Source organism: Rhinopithecus roxellana, chromosome 3 (genome assembly GCF_007565055.1).
Source record: "Rhinopithecus roxellana isolate Shanxi Qingling chromosome 3, ASM756505v1, whole genome shotgun sequence".
Classification (NCBI taxonomy): domain Eukaryota; kingdom Metazoa; phylum Chordata; class Mammalia; order Primates; family Cercopithecidae; genus Rhinopithecus; species Rhinopithecus roxellana.
The window spans coordinates 83,548,431-83,568,502 of NC_044551.1; the positions used below are offsets into that span (position 1 = coordinate 83,548,431).

The 20,072-nt window shown below is 37.2% G+C and overlaps 1 protein-coding gene across 1 annotated transcript in view; it reads left to right on the forward strand.

Annotated features, from left to right (window-relative positions):
* The window catches only part of CDH6 (cadherin 6), a 137,548-nt gene that overhangs the window by 102,147 nt on the left and 15,329 nt on the right, over positions 1–20,072 (forward strand). The window contains exons 3-7 of the mRNA XM_010378023.2: positions 4,630–4,924; positions 7,937–8,056; positions 10,464–10,631; positions 13,121–13,308; positions 16,151–16,404. Of these exons, the coding sequence (XP_010376325.2) occupies positions 4,630–4,924; positions 7,937–8,056; positions 10,464–10,631; positions 13,121–13,308; positions 16,151–16,404 (1,025 nt within the window). The remainder of the gene's footprint in view (positions 1–4,629; positions 4,925–7,936; positions 8,057–10,463; positions 10,632–13,120; positions 13,309–16,150; positions 16,405–20,072) is intronic.

A 20,072-nucleotide genomic window follows, 5' to 3' on the forward strand; every position in this document is an offset into this window, starting at 1 on the left:
TGTTACTGCAAAGGACATGATTTCTTTCTTTTTTACAGCTTTGTAGTATTCTGGGGTGTATATGTACCACATTTTCTTTATCCAGTCAACTGTTGGTGGACACGTAGGTTGGTTCCATGCCTTTGCTATTGTGAATGGTGTTATGATAAACATATGAATGCAGGTGTCATTCTGACAGAATGATTTCTTTTCCTTTGGATAGATTACAGAATGGTTTACTGAATTGCTGGGTCAAATGGTAATTCTCTTTTTAGTTCTCTGAAAAATCTCCATACCGTTTTCCATAGAGATTGAACTAATTTATCTTCCCACCAACAGTGTATGAGTGTTCCCTTTTCTCCACACCCTCGCCAGCATTGTTTGGACTGTTTTGTGTCTCAACAATGCATATGCTTCGGAGATTCCACTTGGTCACTGACTCAGGTGATGACTTGGGGACACACAGGAAATGGGAGCAATAGGGCAGCAGTAGCTGGCTTCACAGACCACTAAACATCTTTGTTATGCCTTTGAATTTGATTTAAAGTCAAGTTGGAAGTAGGCACATTTAGCATGTAAAAACATGCTGTGTCCCCAGGAAGCACAGCACCCAGCTGGCAAAGATGCTGCCATGATTTTGGTCCCACCCACCATGGAGCTACGTCTACAACCAAAAATCCCTGTGTTTATTTGCCAACACGCTGCATTTTTTAAAAAAATGGACACAGTGGCTCACACCTGTAATCCTGGCACTTTGGGAGGCCCAAGGCAGACAGATCACTTGAGATCAGGAGTTTGAGACCAGCCTGGCCAACATGGTAAAACTCTGTCTCTACTAAAAATACACAAAGAAGTAGCCAGGTGTCGTGGGGCAATGCCTGTAATCCCAGCTATATGGCAGGCTGAACCAGGAGAATCGCTTGAACCTGGAAGGCAGTGGTTGCAGTGAGCCGAGATTGTGCCGCTGCACTCCAGCCTGGGCAACAGAGTAAGACTCCATCTCTAAATTAATTAATTAATTAATTAATTAATTTTAAAAATCAACAGAGGAAGCAGGCAAAGACCAAGAGCTCCCTCTGGCAAAAATGCTGCAGGTACAGTAGTAAAAAGTCATACCAGCCACAGGTGAGATGTGACTTTCTGAGGCAAGTGGATAATTTTTACTTGATGGTGAATCGTTAAAAGTGAACCAGATGATTAAACTTAATGGAACAGCCACATTAAACTGAAATTAGTGAAAACAGGCCTCGGGCAGCCTACAACCTTTTATTTGTTGTTGTTTAACTTCTGTCTTTTACAGTGACCATGATGAATGACATCACAAAAGAAAAAATCCAATTAAAATCTAAGTGCTCAATAAACCCCTCATGTCTGGTTTTCACCACCACTTTCACAGGCACTGATGTCTTATGTTTCCTTTTTTTCCCAAGAAAAGAATTGGCCTCAGGGGAGTTTGATGGCAGAGGAGGAGAGTGGGGAGAAAAAACAAACGCTTTGGGAGGTGTCTTCTCCGTGTACTCTGTCAGACCCAGAAAATGCACTTTGGAGACAGGAAGCAGGAGGGTGTTAAATTGCTTTATTACCAGACAATGCAAAGAGTAGAGATGCATTTTCCCACTAGTTTTCAAATATTGATAAATCAGAATTGTGATCTGCAAAGCAATCCTTGCTCACACTCTTCTTTAACGTCTCCTCTGCCCTTTAACATTGTTTCAGGTGTTTGTTCTATAAGTCATTGAAATGATCTCGCCTGACAGCTAAAAATAAGTTTCTGATTACTTTTACCTGAATAAATCTTGTGACCAGATGTGGAATTCATCTACTAAGTGTGCAACAATTACATACTGAAACCGATGAAAGAATTGGTGGAGGAGAGTGTATAATCTAGTGGAATGTAGAATATGATAAATCACATGTAAAGATAGCAATTGCCCCCCACTGCCCAGTTAAAGAATACTGGCTTTTGATCACAGATTTTACCTTAGAGATACCATGTGTCTGTAAAATTGAGTTTTCAAAGTCTTCAAAACAAAGTTCTCAAAGTCAAAATAGAAAAAAACAAGCTGATTATAAACTAAGAGTTAATAACGGTAGCACTGGCTTAAATTTAGGAGGCACTTTGTAACTTATAAGACCCATATTATGCTTCTATTGCATGTTTACGTGGTGGTTAATGTACTATTTGCATGTAGTCTTCAATTAGATCTTCACAACAGCCTCGCCATGTAGCTCTTATTATCCTCATTTTGCAGATAAGAATCCTGGCTGAGGGAGGTTAATTGACTCTGCTGTGGTCTTAACACTTGCTGAGTGAAAAAGAATGAACGTGGCTCAATGCCTAGGACCGTGCCCCCCGCACTGTGCCAGGCTGCTGACCACAGCTGCTCTACAGCAAGGATCCGCCAAGTGGTGACATTGGTTTCCTTACTCATGGGTTAATGAAATAGCTTTTTAAGAGCCTCTTCAGTCATTCGAATTTGACGATGGAGAGTTAAACTTTCCCCAGTGGCTCTTTGTGTGTCATGATGGTTTCAGCGTTTCCTTAGCATATCCCATCACTCAAATCATGGGATGCTCTTGTTTTACATTTCTGATTGCATTTATCTCACTTCTAAGCAATTTCCTCCCCATTCGAATTTATCTTCCATTATTTCTGCCGAATTGCTTTCAAGGCTACTAATTATATGAATAATATTCTCCTCCCCAAACACCACGATTAACTAGCTTTAGCTGTGTTCCATTAAACACAGTTTCCCTACCTCTAAAAATGAGGAAGTTGCACCAAATAATCTATAAAGCCTCTTCCTGCGCTCAAGAGTTAATCTTCAGATTCTTTTCCCATGAGCTGTGTGATTGTGGAAACACAGCACGCACCGGATTCTCGGTTTTCTTGACTCTACAGTGATGGATTTTTAAATTAGTTCATGTTTCCCAAAGTGTCTTTTTTGGAAAACTGGTATGGAGAATATCCATATAAGTTATACCCAAAAAGGATTCTTTCAACAAGGAAGGGTAAACTAGATTACACAGAATCAAATATAGTTTCAAACTGCAGACACTCAGAGCCTCTGACATGTTAACAGTGACTCTAAAAAAGAGACCGAATATAAAGTATTTCTTTCCCTCAGCACTTCCTGGAAATGACATTCCACGGAATACACTTTTAGACTGGGTTAGATGATTTTGAAAATCTCTTTTTGCCCTAAGAGTCTATTTTCAAATGTGTAATGCTTCTCCGAGCATTTTGTGCAGTATTAATCAACAGGAAAAAGACTTGGCGTAGCTGTTGTTGCTGTTGTTGTAGCATAGCCCGTACTCTGTTTAGGCAGAGTTGAAACAAGGTAGAGAGTAGCAGCCTTCCCACGAAGACTAACTTCTCTATATACCGTGGATGCTTAAAACTCTGGGAGTTTATAAATAGTCCTCCTCAATAAAAAGCACTTTTTGAAAATTTGCAAATAGGGTTAAATTATCTGAAAACCTACAGACTGAATTTTATATATATATATATGTGTGTGTGTGTGTGTGTGTGTGTATGTATATGTATATGTGTGTGTATATATATGTCCTATAGACCTATAGTTAGATCTAGGTACCATCTAAAGGTATCATCTAACATTTTGCTGGGTGGGAAAAAGGGAATTTAGGAAACAATAGGAAATCAGCACTGTGGATATAATCTCTGGGAAAGGAAAAATGGATAAGAATCCTACTTATCCAAGTTAGGATTCTCATCTTCTATTTCCATGGTATCCTTAGTATTCATTTAATTCCGCCTTTTACCCAAACTCATTTCACCAACAGTTAGTCATCAGAATCTCTGCTTGATTACCTTTAGGAGCAGGGAACTCACTACTCATAAGACTATTTCAATTTTAGGTTGGCTCAAATTATTAGAAGGTCCTTTCCTATCTTATACTAAAGTCTAAATGTGAAATGTTACTGTTCCAAGTGACCTGTAAATTATCTAGTCAGGTGATTTTCAAGGTATTGCCCGTGGCAGCACTTAGGATATTTCTCAAATGCTTTGAGTTGAATTTCATAAATAAATAAATAAACATCACATCTTCCCAGAAGAAAATGATTATAATCTCCATCACTAAAGACTCAAGGAAGTTGCCAAGCTTCCCTAAATTCATGAAGATAATAAATGTAAGGTAGAAATAGAATATACCCAAGTCTCTCTGATTCAAAAATCAAAGTCCTTTTCTCAACAGGATATTGCTTCTCTAATATGTTTGTGTACATGCAAGTGAGGACAAGAGTGTATTAGTGGAACATGAAAGCTATAGTGAAAAATAGGAAAATCGTGAAAAGAGTTTCATTCCGGCCACCCTAATATGTCCTTGGCCGCCTTGCTATTGCTCTTGCCTTTTGTTTTCCTTTCTTGAAAATAAAGATTACTAAATTTTCTCCCAAACTCTGTTCCAGGTCTGAAAAATTCTATGATTGATTATAAGGAAACGTGCATTAATGCATGGTATTTACCATTGAGAGGGTATGTAAACAGTAAAAAAAAAAAACAAAACACCTGTACACCTTAGAAAGGATTGAATAAAAGTTAACATAGCATGCGCCAAAAAGACAAAAACAGTTTAGAACCACATGCTTGACTTTTACTTTCTTTGATTTTTTTTTTTTCTACACTAGTTACATTCAGACCAGGATAGAGGAGATGGATCACTTAAATATATCCTTTCAGGAGATGGAGCAGGAGATCTCTTCATTATTAATGAAAACACAGGCGACATACAGGCCACCAAGAGGCTGGACAGGGAAGAAAAACCTGTTTACATCCTTCGAGCTCAAGCTATAAACAGAAGGACAGGGAGACCCGTGGAGCCCGAGTCTGAATTCATCATCAAGATCCATGACATCAACGACAATGAACCAATATTCACCAAGGAGGTTTACACAGCCACCGTCCCCGAAATGTCTGATGTCGGTGAGTGAGACGTGACTTCAACCAAAAACTGGCTCTTCCCTGGTGCATCCACTGAGTAAGGAATCCCATGAGCTCAAAGTACTGAACTGCATGAATTTAGATGCTAACTTCTTCAATCCATGTATGCATATGTTTCCTAATATTACTCTAGTCTCATTTTGTTATTATTTTTAAAACCACATTTCCTCTAAAGAGGGTCTGAAAAGTGGCAGGGTGGGAGTGGGAGGTCGAAAGAGAGACCATCTCCTTTCTCTCCCACCCTGAATGCCCATTCTCTTTCTTGGGCTGAAAGACAGCAACCTTCTCCACTTCGCTTAGCCTACATGGGTGTTATGGTCCACGTAACCATCTCCCAAATAGAAAATAAAAACTTAAATTTACAATCTAGTCTAAAAAGTAGTGATAATTGATTTAAGTAACTAGTAACTCTATATTTGGGAAGGAAATTCAAAGAACATCTTTTTAATCCATAAACAATAGGCACGTTATGTCTAGGGAGTGGATCCTTTACTACATGGTGGAAATGAAAAGACTTTCATAACATACATAGAGTGAATTAATATTTTATACACAATTCTACTACTTGTTTCAAATAGTGGATTTAATTTGTTTAAATTGAGAGAAGTAAATAGGATTTAAATTAAGAAAAAGAATTCTACTGACATCACTCTTAGCCACATTGAAATACTTCATGGGAGACAGTGACAAATTTTAAACTATTTATATAAAGCATTATTTTTATTTTCACTCTGTCAAATTCAAAAGGGCTAAAATTACATAATAACTTTATTATGATTCTGTCAGTTAGATATCAGAGACATTGTAGTTCACAGATCCAAGACACAGAAAATAACCAATCCATGGAAATCATTGTAAAACATCTACATTTTTCTCATGAAGAAATTGCTTCTCTCATTATTTAAAGCCACTTTGTTTTGTTACAAAAATTGCAAGCCTCAAAAAGCGAAGAGGGAGATGATTGGATTTTTTTTTCTTCTTCTTCTTCACTGGTTATAGCAGCAATAGAATGGCATTCTTTAAATTTGTTAGGAAAACAGTTTCTCCTCTATGGGGTAAAAGGCAGAAGAATTCATGAAGAATAGTCTCTTCATCAGCACTACTCAGGGCAACTGTAACTAGATATGCAGGTATTGCACTGCACAATTCTAGGGGGTGCCATTCACTTTTGAAGCCATTATAGAATTAAATTTGCATTACGAACATTTAGGGGTAGTTGACAGTAATATGTCTTGAGAAAAATAAAAAGGCTTTTTTCAGTTTGCACACAGACACAGTTATGTTGATATTCATCATCCTTAATTGATATCTCATTATTGTGATTATAGAAAGGCATCTTCAAGAAATTCCATAAAGGCAGTGGGACAACAGCATGGGAACAAAAATGGACTTTAGTATCAAACAGAACTGAATTTGAAACTATCTCCACTAAGAACCAGCAGTGTAGCCTTGGGCAAATTATTTGATTTCTCTGATCCTCCAGTTCTGTATCTTGAAAAAATAAATAATAAATGTCAACTCCTAAGGGCTATCATGAGGATTAGATGAGAAAACAGGTGCAGAGCCCCTAGTACAATATCTGGCAATGAATAGACATTTAAAATGTCCAGACATCATATTCTAAAAGCAATCAAATTTTGTGTTAATGTTAAATAAGAACTTGAGTGTTTGTTGACTTGACTTTCACCTTAAAATCATAAGATGTTCTTAGTCTCCCCACCTCCCTTGCCAAATTACAAGGGTGGGTGCTCTGTTTTGTGCATCACCACTATACATTCAGGGCATCCAATCCTAACATACTACAATCTATTTCTTCAATAAGGGAAATTGGCTAGATATTACAAAAGCAATGTAGAATTCCTAATATTCCCCGGATGTTACTTCCCTACCTCTTTCATGGAAAGAGGAACTCCAGCAGTATGCTTACTGGTTATCTGATACAAATAACCAAAAAACAGCCATTAAGTGATCTTAATTAGAGAGACTCTCATCCTTTCGGGAAGTCACAGAGTCCTTTGAGAATCATACAAAATCTATGGAATTTCTCCTCAGTGAAATAGACATGTAGGCATACACATAAAAATTTATGTGGAATTTCAGGGGGTTAGGAATACTTTGAAGATTATTAGGCAACTGTGGTCACTAAAATAAGAGTGCTGATCTGAAATGTAATAGTGTTCTTTGTATATTTAATTATAATAACCTTTTGGAATTACAGATTCCAGACGTTTGTGCTCTGCTGTTCCAATTCATTGCTTCTTTATGTAATCCATAACTACAGTCTTTAAGGTTTTAACTGTTTAGAATTATTGGATTTATCATTTAGAATGCTTTTATTGGTAAGTAACTGGAAATCCACTCAAACTAGTTTAAACAACAACAAATAAGTATTTATTGATCACATTACTTAAGTCAAAAAGTAAAGTGGGCTTTGGACAGGATTTGATCTGAGTTCTAGCTGTTTTTCTGTAATTTTCTATTCTATCCAGCTTTGTCCTCAGGCTGGCATTTCTAAGATCACAAAATAGCTGCTGCAAATGTATATCAGCACATTACAGTCCAAGAAATAGAGTATCTGTGACAGAATTTCCAGCAAAATCATGAGTGGCCCCTGATTGAACAATTCCTAAACTAATTCCTGTGGACAAAGGAAGCAAGATGCTGATTGACTTTGTCCAGGAGAACTCAAAAGAATCACTAAAGCAAGAGTCTAGTCAAATCCCGCCATTGGAGATGGGTTGGAATCAGTTCCACCGCAAGTCATGATCATTCCCATGCTTCTCTGTAACCTAATCCTTAACAATGTTTCTAAATGTTGACTGTAATTCTTTACAGTAAAGAAGCCAATCCTTTTTCACCCAGCATCCTACCAAAGTTTTCGACTTCCTCAGCGTGATATTCCTGTACAAAATTAAGATCGTGCTGGTTTTGGTGTGTGTCAAAGATTGACATGAACTCTCGATGTGTTTTCAGTTTATGTTTCTGTCATTACAGGCACATTTGTTGTCCAAGTCACTGCAACAGATGCGGATGATCCAACATATGGGAACAGTGCTAAAGTTGTCTACAGTATTCTACAGGGACAGCCCTATTTTTCAGTTGAATCAGAAACAGGTTAGACTTTTTGATCTTCCTTTTTATAATCTGTAATTTTAATTGACATGCTCAGCTGAGCTAGCATATTTTTTAATAAAAATAATCAGTGTGATTGGATTTTCTTGCATACATCCACCAAACACTAATGATATATTTGTAAACATGACATCTGAATCATTGTAATCAAAAAATCTGGCAATGAATCTTTCACCCACCCTTTCTATGGAGTAGATTGAGAAAAATTATGTATTGCCTTAGTTTTCTTCCAGTTTGGGGCAAAGCTAAAAGGTCAACCCCTTTGTGATAGCTATTGGCCTGTTTGCAGATATTCAGAATCTTCTTTTTCTAATTATTTAGTAAGATTGTGTCTCTCTATTCTGCTCTGAAACTAGATGTAGCCATGTGATTTATTTGGTTGAATAAATGTGATAATGATACAAGTCACTTCTTAGTAAAATTTTCAAAGCTGGTACACAATCTGCCACATTCCTGTCCCTTGCCACAGTTATCATGGAAACCAATGTTGAGATGTAGTCTATAGCCTGAATGTCTGAGTGGTATCAGACTACCTGCTAACCTACGTAAGCTACCTGCTTACCTACTCAGAGCCTGAGCGAAAAATAATCTTTAGTTGTGTGAAGCCACTCAGATTTTGCATTGTTTGTTATCACATCATTGTCTAGCCCATCCTAACTGATGGAGTCCTAATCAAAGTGAAATGCCATCTGGAATCCTCTTTTCAACATCTCAGTTTTCTGTTTTCTGTATTTTCTCCACAAAGTAGCAACCTATCTTATAATGATTTGTTTTTAGCAAATATCATTTGTATTGTATAGTAAATTCTACGCATATTTTTATCATAATGAGTCAATTTCCTTTTATACATTTTTTAAACCTCCATTATTCTTGGTAGAAATCAAAACCTCCCTAGGTTCCCACATCCAGTTGGAAATCTCTCTGTTAAGTGGTGCAATGAACTTGGAAAGAATCCCAAGGAGAAAGAATGTGTTGAGTTGAAAAACAATAAGGATGAAAAATTAGAGTTATTCAACTTAAAGGACAAAAGGCTAAGGTGATCTCCTGTATTTAAATAGAGAAGTACTATTATTTGGAGAACAGAAAGCAGCTGTACTTTCACTGAAACCAGGACTATAGGAATAAAATTGATCTGTTGTCTGAAGTATTCTTGTTACAAACTTTAAAAAAGATATTTTCGCTTCATTAGTTGTTAAGCACTAGAATGTGTTTCTGCAGAAGGTTATAAAGGCTTCTCCAGTGAAATTTGAAAGAAAGTTAATTTAAGCATAAACGTTACATAGAAACTGGGCAAACTTTTAGAAGTTCTTTAACTATTTCATAACGACCTAACAACAGAGATAAATTTGGCCGGGCGCGGTGGCTCAAGCCTGTAATCCCAGCACTTTGGGAGGCCGAGACGGGCGGATCACAAGGTCAGGAGATCGAGACCATCCTGGCAAACACAGTGAAACCCCGTCTCTACTAAAAAATACAAAAAACTAGCCGGGCGAGGTGGCGGGCGCTTGTAGTCCCAGCTACTTGGGAGGCTGAGGCAGGAGAATGGTGGGAACCCGGGAGGGGAAGCTTGCAGTGAGCTGAGATCCGGCCACTGCACTCCAGCCTGGGTGACAGAGCAAGACTCCGCCTCAAAAAAAAAAAAAAAAAAAAAAAAAAAAAAAAAAAAAAACAGAGATAAATTTAACCTAACTTAAAAATTTTGGTTGCCATTGGGGCCAGTTGAACTAAAGTTCACGGTCAGCTTTAGGAATTCTAAAAGGCTGAAAGACCTTGAACCTGAATTCCAAAATTCTCTAGAATCATACAAGATGATCATTATGAGAGAATTGATGTTCTATTTTCTAAAGACCATAGTTTTACAATTTAGGAAATCCTCAGAGCATTCATTATGGTAGGTGTATCTGAGGGGTAATTCGTTAATTCATAATGGGAAACTCAAGAGTCATTCAAGTATGTGACTTTCCTAACAATTTCCTTATAATTCACCTAAATGTCTTTTATCAAGCAACTATTGTAGTACACCTTTATACCACAAGTCAGTTTAGATTTTGCTGTGTCATCTTATAACACTTAATATTTGTACATCCATAATATAATTATAATATTGAGTGTCATATAACCCTTAATAGTCTATACTATTGCAGAATCTGACTTGTACTTATTTTTATTCTCCTTGTATTACAGGCTTCTTTTAACGTATCTATCTGCCCTGTGTGATTGTAATATCTTTCAGTATAAAGGCTGTATATACTTATTTTTATATCATCATGACATCTGCATAGCATTCTGCATATTGTGGGTGACAGTTTATGTTTGTTTGCATAAATAAATAATTCCATCAAGTATTTCTTAATGCATCCCTTTGTACTCTTAAATTTTACATCCACAGGTATCATCAAGACAGCTTTGCTCAACATGGATCGAGAAAACAGGGAGCAGTACCAAGTGGTGATTCAAGCCAAGGATATGGGCGGCCAGATGGGAGGATTATCTGGGACCACCACCGTGAACATCACACTGACTGATGTCAACGACAACCCTCCCCGATTCCCCCAGAGTAGGAACATTTGATTGAATGAGTTTCTTCAATGTGCTTTTATAAAACTTGAACGTTGAGAGTTTTTATTTTTCATTGTCATCATTATTGTCAAAGTTAGTGGACTTAAGAAGAACTGGTACTTTTATTAAAAAATGAGTTGACAACATGGCATACACTCAGGAAATGTGAACATTTATGTTCCTGTATTGGTAACTAGCTGAGTGATTTCTGCTGTTGTTGTAAAGCCAACATCGTTGTTTCATTTCTCCTTATTAAGAAAACTACCACAGACATAAATCTGCTCATGCAGAACATATGTATACAAGCATGCTGCAATTTGTTAGGAAAAATTTGACTTTATGTTTTGTGAATTTAATCAGGCATGTAATCTCTTTTAAATCCTCACAAAGCTTTGTAAGGGGAGGATTTATCATTTTACTGTTTCTAAAAATACAACTGTGGAAGTAACTAGGTACTTAATCCATTTGTAATCATAAATCGTTTTCTACATTATGGTTAGTTGAGATACCGAAAGTCGTCTCCAAAATCGTTAAGTCTCGTGATTAGATAAGAAGGAAGAAGAAGGAAAAACAACATCCATGAATACCAACTTGGTATCAGAAGTATGCTAAAAATTCTCACAAAAAGCTACCCAAGAGGGAACTGGTTTTAACGTAACTTTTCTTCCAGGAACAAAATCCCTTTGGGACCATGATCTCCTACAAAAGCTATCTCAATTATTAAATAGAAAACCCACTCATTCTATCATGGCATTTTAAAAAAACTAATCAGCTAATACGGGCTTCCTTTAGAATAGAGATATACATGAATCAACAGGAAGTAGTTTTATTTTCTTTATTTTTTCAAGTTTTTAATCAGAGTTAGCTAAATGCAAAAAGATCAGAGCTAATTAAAGAATATCTGATATAACAAGTTGAAGAAAGGTTCTGTGAGGCCTACCATTTCCTTTACACAGGCTTGAAATGAAAACTATTAGGATCACCAACAGTTTGCCCAAAACCTCCTTTTTAATATGGAGATTCCCTGCGGAAGAATAAGAAAAGGATTCCTGCCCCCCGCCCCCACCCCCTCCGGAACCACAGGAATTTGTAACTCACTCTGCTCTGCTTAGATAGCCTATGACTTGTTATTGAGCAATATGCCAAGGCAAGGGAGGGGAGAAGATAGAAAGGGGCAGGAGGCCCTAAAAATGGAAGTTGAAAACACTAGAGAAATACTTAACCTGGGGTGCACCAACTCATTCCTGTAATCCCAGAGCTTTGGGAGCCTGAGGGAGGAAGACTGCATGAGGCCAAGAGTTCAAGACCAGCTGAGGCAACATAGTGAGAACCTGTGCCTACAACAAGTAAAAAGAAATTAGCCAGGCATGATGGTGTGCACCTGTAGTCCCAGCTACTCAGAAAGCTGAGGTGGGAGGATTGCTTGAGCCCAGAAGTTTGAGGGTGCAGTAAGCATGATCATGCCACTGTACTCCAGCCTGAGCAACAGGAGGAAACTCTGTCCGGAAAAAAAAAAAAAAAATGCTCTTTTTGAGTTGCATACTTGAGTTAACCTGCTTTATCATTTTACCAAGTATGAACTCATTACTTAGGGGATTACTGTTATTAAATGCCTACATTTTAGTAGTGCCATAGACTGTTTAAATTCTTTTCAAATCATTTGTATAAATGGGTGACAAAATGTAATGGAAAAGGGTAGAATAAGCTTTGGTTTTACTATTTTATATTTTTGGTGCTAAGTACATCGTGGTCTGGCCAATCTAAACTGTAACTCATATGTGGTCTCTCTAAACTAAGTTTGCAAGAGGAGCATATTTAAAAAAAAAAAAAAGTTTCTGTTTAGGAAACATAAGTTTCGAATTAGTAATACAAATATAAGTATGGGAGAAACCTATGCATAAAATAATAAAATTTAGGAGTCAAAAGAAAAAAAGTAGGAGTTTTATCACTTAACGTATTTACCTATATCTCTAACTCTGCAACTAGGTCCAGCTCCATGTATGAGTGAAAGAATATCTACTTGGATACAGCTTCCAACTTGCTATAATTTCTTTCCACCTCCAGCTATTATTAGCAATGGTAGAAAGAACTCTTTTAAAGAATACCTAGTAATTAACTTAAAGTCGCAGTTCAGATTAAATTCTTCTCTACTCTGTTAGATTAAGTTAACAAAGGGCTTGGAAGCCTTCTGTGCCTCCTGTAGCAGTTCAGCTGTTCTCACAATCACACCATAAACTTTGGAGCCTATTTACAGGACAAGAAAAGTGTTTTCCATTTGCAAGGAGACAGGTCATGAAATAGAAGAAACATTCTTAACAACCATGAAAGTAGACATAAGAAGAACAGGCCACCATTAATTATTTTGAGGAAAGCACAAATCTACCTGATGGTAGTGTCTTAAAGAACTGTTGGAGAATAGGTTTTGTTTTTATGATAATAGACTGTGGTTAGTGTATGTTTGACTTATATCTGTCTGGTGATTAATAGGTTCATACCAGTTTAAAACTCCTGAATCTTCTCCACCGGGTACGCCAATTGGCAGAATCAAAGCCAGCGACGCTGACATGGGAGAAAATGCTGAAATTGAGTACAGCATCACAGACGGTGAGGGGCTGGATATGTTTGATGTCATCACTGACCAGGAAACCCAGGAAGGGATTATAACTGTCAAAAAGGTAATGCTGCTTCTTAAACACCATACAAAGTGAACCCATTTACCTTTCTCCAGTTCCTAAGTTACCGGGGCAATTATGTCTCACATAAACATTCCTTTCGATTTTTATTTGACTTATTATTTTCAGAAAAAATGCCAATTTTGGCCAGGAATGGTGGCTCCCGCCTGTAATCCCAGAACTTTCAGAGGCCGAGGCAGGAGGATCTCTTGAGTCCTGGAGTTTGAGACCAACATGGCAAAATCCATCTCTGTTAAAAATACAAAAATTAGCCAGGCGTGGTGGCAGGTGCCTGTAATCCCAGCTACTCTGGAGACTGAGGCAGGAGGATTGCTTGAGGCTGGGCAGCAGAGGTTGCAGTGAGATCATGCCACTGTACTCCAGCCTAGGTGACAGAGTGAGACTCTGTCTCAAGAAAGAAAGAAAGAGAGAGAGAGAGAAAGAGAGAAAGAGAGAGAGAGAGAGAAAGAAGGGAGGCAGGGAGGCAGGGAGGGAGGGAGGAAGGAAGGAAGGAAGGAAGGAAGGAAGGAAGGAAGGAAGGAAGGAAGGAAGGAAGGAAGGAAGGAAGGAAGGAAGGAAGGAAAGGAAAGGAAAGGAAAGGAAAAAAGGAAAGGAAGAAAGGAAGAAAGAAAGTCAATTCTAATGACAATGAGATCTCTTGGATTGGCTTTCAGGAACCTAAAATGATATGCATTCATGTTAATTCTAGACATCCAATGAATTTTTATTAGGAAACTCCTAAGTAAATAAGTAATATAAACAAATGATATTCATAAAAATACATTAAGTAAATACTTTAAATGAACAGTAAATAAACAGTGCCAGACACTGCTCTAGGTGCTGGAGGTGCACTGGTACATACAACAAATGTTCTCTGCCCTCATGGTACTTCCAGTCTAGGGGGAAACAGACGAGGAGCCAAGTAAACAAACAAACACATTACTACAAATTGTGATGCATGCTGTGAAGGAAAAGAGTACAGCAAGCAGTGATCAAGATGACTTGCATCACAGAAAGAGGATATATAAAGATCACAAGTTTAAATTAAATACCATAACAAATTTAAATTAAATACCATAAATTTCCTGTGACTTCTTTAACTACTTTTTGGAACACAACAATAAATCTTTTATGTTCTGATTTCTATTTTTTTCCAAAGTACTGATTCATTATTTTATCCCCCAAATTGTCTAGCACCACAGAGTAGTATACAAAAATATGGCAAAAATTAAAAACCGATGAATTGTATGCTTCAAGACTAAAAATATTAACTTGGTTAACTTTTTATGATTTCACTTTCATCATGTATGGTGTAATATTTTCTCTCTCCTTTAGCATACTATTATCTTTTCTGGTAAATATAAGCATAGGTGGATGTAAATAACAGAGACTTTTTTCCTCCCAAGCTTAGGATTACGTGTCTTAATATCTGAAAACACAATAAAACATGTTTAAGTGACACTCAGACTAATGTTTTAAACTGTAATATAATTAGGAAGCCCATTAGTGTGCATTAACCTTTTTAATTTTCTTGGTGCCTTATCAGATTCAAACTGAAATTTTGCCTAGACGACTAAATCACATTCACTAACGTCTTGATTAATTGTGTTTCTAGTGAGCCTTGTCATATTATCATCAAAAACTAAAAGTCAGCAATAAGCATTTGGGTTCACCATGTCTCCAAAAGCAGAGCTACTTTGCCTAAAGACCCTTGACAACAATGATCATTACTTTCTTTGGCAAATAATTAGCCCAATGCCCTTTTCAGGATACCATATTGACAACAATGATCTTTACTTTCTTTGGCAAATAATTAGCCCAATGCCCTTTTCAGGATATCATTTGGAATATGTCATTACTTCATGCAAAAAAAAAAAAAACTTTAATCTATGTTTTTTTGAATGATGACGAGGGATTCACAATGCAAACCTGTGGCTCTCAATTCTGGCTGCACCATAGAATCACTGGGAGAAGTGTTTAATCATGTAGATTTTAATATGCATGCCCCAATATGTTGGTTTAATGGTCCAGGGTGGGGCCAAGACATTGGCCAGTTTTAAACACTCATTGGTGTAATTAAAGCCAGATACGGCCGGCACAGTGGCTCACGCTTGTAATCCCAGCACTCTGGGAGGCAGAGGCAGGTGGATCATGAGGTCAAGAGATCAAGACCATCCTGGCCAACATGATGAAACCCCGTTTCTACTAAAAATACAAAAATTAACTGGGCCTGGTGGCGTGTGCCTGTAATCCCAGCTACTTGGGAGGCTGAGGAAAATCGCTTGAATCTGGAGGCCTGGTTGCAGGGAGCTGAGATCGCGCCACTGCACTCCAGCCTGGCGACAGAGCAAGACTCCGTCTCAAAAAAAAAAAAAAGCCAGATGTGAGAACATCTGACATGGAATAACACACTGTGTATTTGCCAACTTGCCCCTGCTGGCCCCCTCTAGTGAAACGTGAGTATTTTTTAAGTGGGGACAGGGCGGGCTCTACCAGACTCCTGCTTCCAAGTGTCCTTCCTGCCTGGTATGGTGCCTTGTACCTCAGGACCCACTTTTAAGTCAACAGCAGGCACTGGCCTCAGCCCATACACTTTTCAGGGCTCTGTGGCATCTGAACTCCTTCACAAACTTTATCATCGTTTCCTGCCTAACAGCCTAGATGTAAGAAAAAAAATTACATCTTATCTTTCCTCCCTTTGCCCAATATCACACTAATGTGTTTCCCTAAGCAATATGATTCCATTCATTTATCAGTGATTTACACCAAAAATGTTTCATGTCTTGGCTTTCTGTGTCTTGGCTGCTTTAAATATGTCACTTCTTCCCCCACCCCCCACCCCAAGCTCTTGGACTTTGAAAAGAAGAAAGTGTATACCCTTAAAGTGGAAGCCTCCAATCCTCATGTTGAGCCACGATTTCTCTACTTGGGGCCTTTCAAAGATTCAGCCACGGTTAGAATTGTGGTGGAGGATGTAGATGAGCCTCCTGTCTTCAGCAAGCTGGCCTACATCCTACAAATAAGAGAAGATGCTCAGATAAACACCACAATAGGCTCTGTCACAGCCCAAGATCCAGATGCTGCCAGGAATCCTGTCAAGTAAGCACGCTTCCGCGATGTATCTGTTTCATAAGCTTCAGTCAATTTATATTCAAATATCTGCCTGCACTTTAGAAAAGATGAATCCCTTTTGTTCCAATTAGACAATTATGTTTTCCTGAAAAAACTATTCTAAACAGCACCTTTAACTCTCTTTGCTCACTGCATAAATATTATTTTGGCAGAAGTACAGTAGTCCCTTGTTATCCCTGGGGGATTGGTTCCAGGACCACCCCCATATTAAAATTCACAAATCCGGAAGTTCCTTATATAAAATGACACAGATTTGCAAACAACCAAAGCTCATCCTTCCCTATGCTTTAAGTCATTTCTAGATTACTTATAGTACCAGTTCAATGTAAATACTATGTAAATAGTTATCTTGATGTTTTTATTTGTACTATTTTTTATTGTTTGCTTCTTGTTTTTTCCAAACATTTTTTATTTCCAGTTGGTTGAATCCACAGTTGCAGAACCTGTGGATACATGGGGCTGACTGTATAAACCTTAAAAGAACACAAATTTGGGAAGGAAAGCAAGCTATAAGGAGTTTACTGCTTAAATAGAAGTAGCATAAGGTGATGCGGCTGAATAACCTGGGATTATTTTTCAAGGTTTGAGATTTTTTTAAGTTTAAGATTTGTCAAATCTTAAAGAAAGTGGCAAAGAAAAAGTATGATTTTTAACAAATCAAGCACTGGGATTGGGAGCCTGTTTTTCAAGTGTAGAAAAACCTATCATGTAACACCTAAAAGACAGAATTATCCTCCATTCAGATGCATTTTTCCTTTTGTAGATGTAGATAAAAACAAGAATTGTTTCATGATATACGTCTGTGAAATCCTAGGGAAATTAATACAACAGAGTCCAAATGTATGCTATAAACTAGTTCTGTTTTCCCTATGCTTTCCTTACACCTTAGTTGTAAATCATGTTACAATAAGGCCTTATTGCTCTTTGGGACCACCAATGCTTCAGTATTCTCGGATCTTAACAGAAAAATGCTGGAGTCAACCAACTTCCAGCCTTCAGCCAGTAGCTTAGTTGACTAAATGAGAAAAGTACTAGCTGGGCGCGGCGGCTCACGCCTGTAATCCCAGCACTTCGGGAGGCCAAGGTGGGCAGATCACTTGAGGTCAGGAGTTCAAGAAATGTGCGAGACCAGAATAGCATTGTGTCAATTATTCCCCATAAACAAAGTAAGCAGACCGAAAAACTAGAGAAACTCTCGCCAGTGAGTTCACAAATAGATTCTGGTCAAGGTGCCAGCCAAGTGCCAGGTACACTCTAGGCACTAGGGAATATAGCCCTGATCCCATGAAGCTTACATTCTAATTGGGGCAAGCAGAAATAGACAAACAATAAATATGTAATACATCAGGCGAAAGTAAATTTTAAGCAGGAAAATAAGGCAGAATAAGGAAATAAAGAGCACCTGGAGTACTATTTTAGATAATGGGGTCAGGTTTGGCATTCTTGGTAGGGGACCATTTAGTAAAGATTTGAATGAAATTAAAGGGCGAGCCATGTTAATGCTGAGGGGAGAATATTCCAAGAAGAAATGAAAGGGCGAACCATGTTGATGCTGGGGGGAGAACATTCCAAGAAGTGAGAAAAGCAACGGTAAGTCTGATACCAGAGCTTCCTTGACAGTTGAAAGAGCAGCGAGGAGGCCTCTGCAGCTGAAAGAGAGTGAGCGAGGGAGGCGAGGTCAGATATGAGGCCCTAGAGAGGTTTGATAGCTGATGAGGAGTGTGGCAGGTCCTGTAGGGCTTTGTAGTTCATGGTACAGACTGGATTTTGTTCTGATTGAGATGAGAAGCCACTGGAAACCTTTGAGTATAAGAGTTAACTAATCTAAAACTCCATTTTAAAAGGATAACACTAGCTGCTACATGAAGAATATTATTGCAGATAAAAGAATTTGGGGCTCTAAGGCAGCAGTCATTTTCCAACTTTTCCCAGTTGAGCCCTTTGTTCAAATAAAACCTTATGACAAGCCCTACATCTCAAACACAAAAATTCCTGGCTTACTTTCAGGGAACAATTTTAAATCACTGGGCAAATAAACTCTTGTTTTATCATCCTACTGGAATATCTATAAGACACTTTGAATTGGGCTATGGTCAACCATGTGAGCTCCATGGATCAAGTGTTTCTCCACATACATTTAATATTGTTAATAAGGAAAATGAATGTGGTTTTCACTAATATAGCTTTCACTAATATAGTTTTCACTAATGCATGTGTAAGTATTTTCACAACTACTCTCTTAGAGTTTATTGTAACTGCATAAGGAAAAAATCTTAGCAAGTAAGTATCAAATTCAATTTGAAAGTGTTAATGCTAGAAGTTTACAAATATGAGCTTTGGTTATCTCCTTGATAGATCAACATTTTTTTTAATTAAAAGCGAGAATGTTCTGCGAATTCAGGCAATATTTCCATATCTATATTACTTTTTATACCAAATACCATTTTTACCCACAGCATTATTTTCTGTTTTATGAAAGAAAGTAGTTAGCTTGTCAGATTATGTTGGCTGTCAGCTAATTTTTAAGTTTTTTGCTGCCAGCCTTTCCTTGGTACATATGGATTTGATACATATACATTTAAGACTAGAAATACTTATAGATATATTGGTATATAAATGGTATTCCAGCATCCTTTTATAGGATAAAATTCATTCTTATATTAGAAAAATACATTCATACATAATTTTTGATTATTAAGACATAAATGTTGAACAACTAAGTGCTAGACAATATGGTAAGTGCAAAATTAACACTAGAGAATTCTTCCCCAGAGCACTGATTTATCATTATACAGGTACAAATCTTTAATTCTTTAATCACGTAAAATTATTTTCTTCTAATAACTTCATCTCAAATTCCCTTTGGTTCTGTGAAATAATCTTATGTCACTATACATACAAATTATGAAAAATTTATGCAAACATACATCCTTTCCAGGAAGAACCACAAATCTTCCTGACTTGAGGATACATTAGAAGACAAATTATTTAATCACAGAATATAATGAAGTCCTAGGGGGAAAAAAAAAAAAAAAAAAGAGCTACCTAACAGAAGGAACTGCTATAATCATGATGGGATTGATTATCTTGTTTCTTATCAGTGATAATTACAATTAATGTGATTGGACAATAAATATCCTTGATATAAATTTAAATTACCTTGGAAGGAAAAAACAACAAACAAGCAAGGCTTGTGTACAAGCATCTTTCCTAAATGATGTGGGCATTTTAGATTTTCTATTAATTTTTAAATGTCCCAACACAAAGAGAAAATACAATTTTGGTATTTCCTAAATAGTTACTTTCTCTTTCAAATTGAAAGCTGCCTTCAACTAAAAATTCTCACCTCTTACCCTTTATGTCAAGGCTTGATAGGAAAATATAATTACTTGTAAAATTTAAAACTATAGCAGGGGGAAAAGAACAAAACAAGATTATTGCTGTATGTAATTGTAACAGCTTACAGAAACAGCACATCTTAAGCTTAGCATTTTCCATGAGAAAAAAATATGTATATAGATAATTATAAAATTTCTTACAAAGTCTATGAATATTGAGGTTTCCTTTTTGTAATTAACTATGTGCTATAAATACCTGTCATTCTCAAATTTAAAATAAGACGTGATCAAGTAAGT